The sequence below is a fragment of the Pomacea canaliculata genome, linkage group LG6, assembly GCF_003073045.1.
Source record: "Pomacea canaliculata isolate SZHN2017 linkage group LG6, ASM307304v1, whole genome shotgun sequence".
In the NCBI taxonomy this organism is placed as follows: domain Eukaryota; kingdom Metazoa; phylum Mollusca; class Gastropoda; order Architaenioglossa; family Ampullariidae; genus Pomacea; species Pomacea canaliculata.
This window is the reverse complement of record NC_037595.1, coordinates 20,576,303-20,583,954: the sequence shown is the minus strand read 5'-3', so window position 1 is coordinate 20,583,954 and position 7,652 is coordinate 20,576,303. Positions and strand designations below refer to the sequence as shown.

Sequence of the window (7,652 nt, the reverse complement as noted above, 5' to 3'; positions counted from 1 at the left end):
TAACACCCCCGCACAACCCAAGGAGCTTATGTGATCTTCGCAAAAATGTGCGTCAAGCAAAGCTACATGATTTTATAGTGAGTTAAGCTAATTTTAGTCAGACAATTCAGTATCAAGACGAGAAACGAACTCTAATGATTGGTGTAAAATAAGTTACTTGTTAACTTCCCACAATCTAGAAGCTATCGTGGTGTTAGCGATTATCTACAGCAAGTCATTAGGAAGGCGGATCCAAACTTAGGAAGTCTGTAGACCTCACAAATAACACTGTGCTACACGTTGAATGTTTCCAATGGTGTTTCATCTGTTCTCAGACTAGACTGACTAGACTGATGGTTTGGGATAGTGCATGTATCCCAACAAATCACCGCTATTTTCACAGAAATGAACAAGAAACTATTGTAGTGAATTCATCTCAATTACTTAAAAAGAACATCGCACACTGACTAACCTCTACAGTCAGCTTGTGAATCAGGGCTACTTTGCTAGTTTATGTGTTATTCGGTTGTTTGTTTGTGGTGGTACCAACCTAGGCGATACAATTCTTTTCCCGTGTTTGCGATCTACAAACGTAGCGAGCTGACTTGGCATCATGCCTCCTGGTGTAAGCTTTATCCTCCCAAATGTTATTGACTGCGGCTCACAGGCCAACAACAGGCTGCAGTAAACATAAAGGCTTCTTGCGACTGTCACAGGGCCAGCTGCACAACACATTTAGGTCTGAACAGTATTTAGTTAAGTTTTTAAAGAATGATTTACAATTCAATACACCGTCTAATTTTAGAGCCTTTTGAACTAAAGTAGTTTCAGATAAGATAGTCAGGACAACTTACTTTCTGTTTCTTTATATAACGTCTAAGAAAGATTCAAAAAGAAAATAAATTTAGACTACCTGAAGTAAGTTTTCACATCCATGTGACAGATAAGATAACGCATATTTTCAAACCGGGAATATAAAGATTCGGCTTCAGTGTGTGCACAATTCGCCCAGCAAAGGTCTATCATGTTTTAATATTATCGATGTTATTGCAGGTGAGAGTTTGGTCCTCTCATATTCGAGTCAGGTTTATTTTTAGGCACACGGAAATCCCAGTCTGCTTTATGGAGTTCTCTTGTTCGTACCACCTGCTGCAGTGTGTAGAGACCTGGCTGTCGATGCTCCTCAACACTGGGCTACATGCATGTGGTGTGAACATACACATGTGTTTATTCTGACTGTATATAATGCCTGTGAGATTTCAGTGTGGTTTTCGAACTTTCTCAAAGCAAAAGAGAATGGAGAGGAAGAGAAAAAGAACAAGAGAGAGAAAAAAGCTAGCTCGTCCATCGTGGACGAAGTATCCACCATTCTCTCAATTACCTTCCCAGAACGAGATGGAGACACTGAATATTTCTGAATGGCTAGAAGAACTGTGTCCGTCGCGGGCTGGAAAATGTTGTGATAGAATGGATGTAAAGGTTAACATGAGAAAGGTTAAAAATCTGTTTATTGCATCCTCCTGTGAAGACAGTCGTAGTGATGTGAAGAATTACAACATGGCTACTCTGTGTCCATTACATCCTAGAGAAAGTCTAGAGTTTCTCTGCCTCACCTGTGACGAGCTTATCTGCCCTTTGTGTAAAATGGCAGACCATCAAGAGCACAAAGCAAGAAGTCTGTTTGTGGTTGCAGGTGAGGCCAAGCGTAACCTTCAAAAATTCACTAGAGAAATTACTCGGTACGAAAGGGAAGTAAAAGCTGCTCTTCAAGGGACAGAACGGCACCGGCAGGTCTTGCAGGACACGAGGAACGAGGTCGAAGGTCACATCCGTGCGTGTCACGCACAGCTGCAGACCTTGATTGACGCCTACCGCGACAGCTGTCTGCTGGAGCTGGACGCCATGGTCTGCGAGGTGGACTCTGAAGCTCGCGACCTCGCAGATCGTTTGCGGATGGAGCTGATAAAAGTACAAGGAACTCAACAAAAACTTCATGAAGCTATCGAGAGAGGAAGCAGCGTAAACGTATTTAAAATGAACCAAGAGATGAAGAACGAGTGGGATGAAAACCACGTGACCAAAAAATGTCTGGGCGTCATCCCCGGTTTTTTGCATACCGTAGAACATCATGATTTCATCGCCAATGATGACATCGCCAGTGTCTTTGTATCAGAAGAAAAAACCATCGAGAAACTGATCAGAAAACGTTTTGGCCGTTTGATCAAAGTGAAGCAACCTCTGCCGGCCGTGGGTATGGTGTTGAAAATGGCGTTTAGATGCAGTGAAGAGGAAGACGATACAGTCTTCTCTGTGTGCCCTACAGGAGACAACAAGGTAGCGGTTTCGTTTGGACCTTCATGTACTGATGGAAATGCCAACAAAGGATGCACGAAAAGTTTCTTTGAGGACGGACGTCCTTCTAAATCCTTCAACTTCGGAAAGTGCACATTGACAAGAGAGGGCAAAGGCCGTTTCCGGTATCTGCAAAAAAACAGATTTAGAGTTTTATTATGGTATTATAATGAGGGTCTGTTTGCAAAAGGTGAAAAACAACATCTTTTGATGAGACGCACGTCTTCTGATCCATGGCGTTTCGTAAAAGTTTCTCGATTTTTATATTTATTTTGTATACCAGAATTTGTGGGTTTTGCCAACTTTGACCTACATCCATTAGCATTTGATGTGTCCAGTGACGGTAGATCAATCGTCGTTATAAATGAGGACACAAATGATGAAACAAAATATCGTCTGCTTTTTCTGTGCACCTGCTGCGATGACTGTATCACCGTTATCAGCGTCTACAAACCACAAGCCGACATGGAAAACTTCTTTCCCTCCGACGTCTGTTTCTGCACAGTTGAGGGCCGAGAAGTGCTGCTGGTGGCTGATTCAGAGAACCACACCATATCCATGCTACGAGTAGGACAAGGGACTGATGACGAACACCACTGCCGGACTGGGACGTTGGAATTCGAGAGATTTCTGTTGGACAAACAGCATTTGAAACACGCGCCCACAGCGCTCAACAAAGACGAGCAAGGCAGACTGTGGGTGGGTTGCAAGGGAGGCTACGTGATGACTTTGCAGCTAGAAAGGTGAAAGAGTTGTCGTTCATATCTGAAGTTTTAACATAATTTGCCTTCTTTGACCATGACTAAGAGAATAATAATAATGCATTATTATAGTAATATAATTAAATATAAAATAAATAGGTGCATTATATATAAAATTATTATCGCACTGCACTCTTGTGAACAACTGTAGATGCATCTGGATTTCAAGGAATTTTATGTTTATGTTTCAAAATAAGAATAGGACCTTTTATCAAACGCAAACTCAAGGTTTTGACTGATAGCTTTTCTGAATTGCAAATTAGGCAAATTTAAATTATTTTAATGCAGACTAATGTTTTTTACCAATCGAGTGGTGTTAAGTGCATATCTTCTTAACAGGCTTTAATAAACGAGGAGCTAAGGTGCTTGGCTGAACATTTTTGAAATGTTCTAAATTTGTTTAGTTAATAATTATGTAATGGAATAAATTACGGGGGAAATGACAAGGCTGTACATATGCACTGTTTTTTGCAACTTATTTGCTTAACAAGCTCAGCATGTTTGCCATGGATCAACAGTATTGTCTTTTTCATATGTAAAAGTATTTTGCTAAATTAATCAGCAATCTGCAAATACTGTTAGAATTCAGATAAACATTTTTTAATATCTTTCTAATCAGAATGGTGGGGATAAACACATCTCACTGACAAGGCTAGACACGTTTCTACATCATCCGGACTGAAAATAGTCAACTGAACTGTGTGTTACATATTCTGTGGAAATTTCAACTCTCCGTGTGGTTTGTGGCTGCTTTTTGTGGCGATTTACTCACTTCATGAGGCGAAGGGCGACAGCTGCTGAAGTCTCTTAACGAAGAGATGATTCATGATTTCCATACAGTGGACCAGATGACGAATAACTGTGCTTTAATGGACATCTCGATTTCGGACATACCTGTCTCTGAACACCTGGCAACAAATGCTAACGAACATCACACCCATGTACCAGAACAACCTACTATCCAAAGTATACCATTCACTCTTGCTGTTCTCCTTACTTTTCTTTCCCGCATGAAGCAGTCTCAGTCCACCTTTATTTGTACCGTAGACGCATAGAATTTGAGAATAATTGGTTTTGATATTACTTATTACTGGATTGTATGTACAGAAGTTTTAAAATGTGTAGTTATTTTCTTAAATACTCACTCCCTTGCTGAAGCTATGCCTTTAAAGTAATAAAGAATCAATCAATCAGATAGATACTGAAATCCCTACTTTCTTAATAAATCTGAATCTTGCATTGTAGATTTTCATTTGCTTTAGTTGAATTCTGCATTTTTTTAATTCTATGTATTATGTGAACAGTATTTCTATTGCTGTTCATGTTGGGATGTAAAATAATAATGGTGATGTATATCTTACGTATTTGTACCATCAAAAGTTAACTGTATTTTTACCACACTACAGTTTATGAAAATGTTTATTATGGTGGCTGCTGTTGTTCGTCTTGAAATGGGCTCAGGCCTACACAATAAAAAATTGGAATCTTGAATCTAGTCAAAATGGTAGTTTTATACTCTTTGAGCTAAATGAAATTTGTTTTGCAGCACGTTTGTTTACTACATCTTACTGTAAAGGGAGAACAATTTTGAGTAATGGAAGAAAAGGATGTAATGAAGTTACAGATAGAAAGAACAAGAGAATTAGCAACTCAACTGGTTGATATTTTGTTTATATTTTTGCTGCTGTATAATTTTCTTTCCTTTGCATAAATTATGTTTCGAAAAGTCTACTATGCTGTGAAAGAAAATTTTTTGCAACGTTTCCTGAGAGCCGTTTCCTCTAACACCCACAATCCCTAGTTCTTCATTGTCGCGCTTGCTGAGGTCGTCTTTCTCTACTGCGGCACAAACCCGCTCGTGGATGCACGGCACCTGCCTTGTCATACTTGTCTCAAGACAACGAGGACAGTTGTAGCAAAGTTTACCACTGGCTTCAGATGAGAGCATGCCAAGCAAAAGAAATCGAGCCATACTGCTTTTTTCGCAAGCGTCGACATTGCACTTCAAAAGAGTCCACCTCTTCTGTGTGTGAGAGAGAGAAAGAGAGCGAGAAACGCAAACACCGCAATTGTTTTTACTTTTTTACTTCTTCGAAAGGTCGAGCCGCTGTTATCCATTGCTGAACATGAGCAGTCAGTTGGCCACGTTAGGAGTTATTAAGAATTTAACCCCTTCTCTATTTTGTTATACCGACACCACTCATGAATAAGCTGGAATCAAAAGGTATGACAGTTCGAAAAGTGACAATAAAATTTCGATTGAAAGAGTTAGCGGCATAAAGCAGGAGTGTGTAACGTGGTTGTGCAGTGAAAGAACATTTATAATAATAATAGCTGTCTAGTAGACACATAACTTCTTCTGATGGAAGAGTTCATGTTATTTACAAAGTGTCTACACGCATGCTATACACACAGTCGTGCTTGTACTTGCAGAATGATGAAACGAATATAAAGTAAGAAACCCAAACAATTTTGTTTTTACCAGCCAAAGCTCTTTTTCATTTGCTCATCCTTTGGAAATCCATGAAAGGACAATGTTGGAAATTTGTAGGCCTGAGCTGTACACTGAGGTACACAGCATTGTCGACGATTGTTTGTTTATTGCAAGAGTCGACCTGGTCGAAGAACTCTACACGCATCAACAACCGACATCAAACCGAAAGTGGTCTACGATCGGCTTGGGTTGATGGTCACATGCATTCATAATTCTCAAAAGTTGTTCATATAGACCGCAGGCAGTTAACGAGAAACATACGTGTCTATTATTTAACACCATTTTATTAACCATTTACTCACAGTGAAAATAGTGTTTATGAAATTTACAAAAACAACAACAACATTGCAAATTGATGAACACATTTCGCTGTGCATAAATACTGAATGCATCATCTAATGACATTACTAGAGGATATGTATTTAGTAATCGCTATGTTTCTGTAAATATATCTGCCATTAGTAGAGATTCAAATACACAAGTACGTACGTCTTCCACGATCATTCAAATGGACACCCTTATTTTCACTTTCATTCTCATTCTGTATGTTCCAAGAAGGATCTTTAAGATAAAGCATGACTAGACCTACCCAAAATGCAATTTTACTTCCTAGTAACGGGAAGGCTTTGTTTGGCACCAGTTATATAAGAGCAGACTTCGCGTAAGGCAGTTAATGTTAGGCTAGCAACAGTAGGGATAGTGCTAAACTAATCATCATAAAGTATTCGTAAAAGTATAAGTACGCAAGTACATTTTAAAGTATAAAGTATTAGGCTAGTATTTCCAGAAAATGATGCCAGACAAGCAGAGGACCATTTCGTGTCCGCTCAAATTTATTTTGAATATACTTCGCGTGAAGAATGTTTTTATTGGTTTCAATGTTTCAGGTACAGGCAGCATCCCAACATCAAGTAAGATCTGGCCGTCTCGAGTGAAAAACAATGATATTATTAGTCGTGTTGACAGTCTCCACATACTCACTTTTTCCTCTGGAGAAACACGCCTCGTAGTGGAGCCAGCGGATTCAAAAAGAAGACGCAGAGACATGTGTCCCCTGTATGAGAACTGTGGCGGAGAGATGTCAGTGAAGGAAGCAACCATCACTTTTAGCCAAGTCAGTAATTTATATATCTGGATGGAAGAGGACATTTAGAGGCAGATGTTTCCTATAATTGATTAAGTTTGCAGACGATATGGCATTGGTTGCTAGGCTCAAGGATGAGGAGTCACTGGCAAGCTATTTCCTCCAGGTTCAGAAATTACACTCATGGTTTGAAGAAAACTTCCTGGGGTTCAATGTCTCCAAAACTAAGGAAGTGGTCCTTGACAGATCTTGCCAGTAAGATCATTGGTTCTCCACAAATACCTTTAGGTGAGCTACACATCAGGGCTGTGAGGTTAAAAGCGGTCAGCATCATCACAGACCCTTCTCACCCACTCCATCGCCATTTTCAACTGCAACCCTCCGGCCGTAGATGGAAGCAGGTGGTCGCCAAGAAGAGTGCCTTTGCCAAGTCATTTTTACCGACAGCAATAGCACTCTTAAACAGATCACACCAGAAACTACACGGGAAGGAAGACCACGAAGGAAAAGCGAGGATCTAGAGGAGGAACCAGGAACAGAGTGCGGCGGAAAGGATGTCGTCTCCCGCTCCATTGATGACAAAATGACAGAACTCGCCACGCTGGTGACATGCGACCGCGAATACACGAGGGGCTATGCGCCAGTGATTCAGAGGTCATCACCCACATGAGACAGGCTTCTGTGAATTTATTTTTCTTTTTAATCAACCAAATAAAAAAGAGAAACAAAACAAAAGCTTTCTTTTTGTTGACACCTTAACCACTGCGTGCACATGTGTATGTGTGTGTTCGTGCGGAGACGTTTTTAGTTTTCGATTTTAAATTGTTTTAAATTGATTTTAAATAGACTGATTCAGTATCCGCCACTCCTTATTCTAAACCCTTTCATGAATGCATTGTTCCTAAAAAAGCTATATACTGCATCTTCAAGTTCTTGATCTTCATTACTGCCAATAATTCTTTGTGTGTGTGTGTGTGAGCTG

General features: G+C 40.0%; 1 protein-coding gene across 1 annotated transcript; it reads left to right on the top strand.

The window, feature by feature from the left end:
* The first annotated feature begins 1,054 nt into the window (after positions 1 to 1,054).
* Positions 1,055 to 7,383, top strand: LOC112567189. Its single transcript, XM_025243788.1, has 2 exons — positions 1,055 to 3,074; positions 6,474 to 7,383. Exons 1-2 carry the CDS (start codon positions 1,225 to 1,227, stop codon positions 6,499 to 6,501), a joined length of 1,878 nt encoding a protein of 625 aa, XP_025099573.1. The 5' UTR covers positions 1,055 to 1,224; the 3' UTR covers positions 6,502 to 7,383.
* The last annotated feature ends 269 nt before the right edge of the window (positions 7,384 to 7,652 follow it).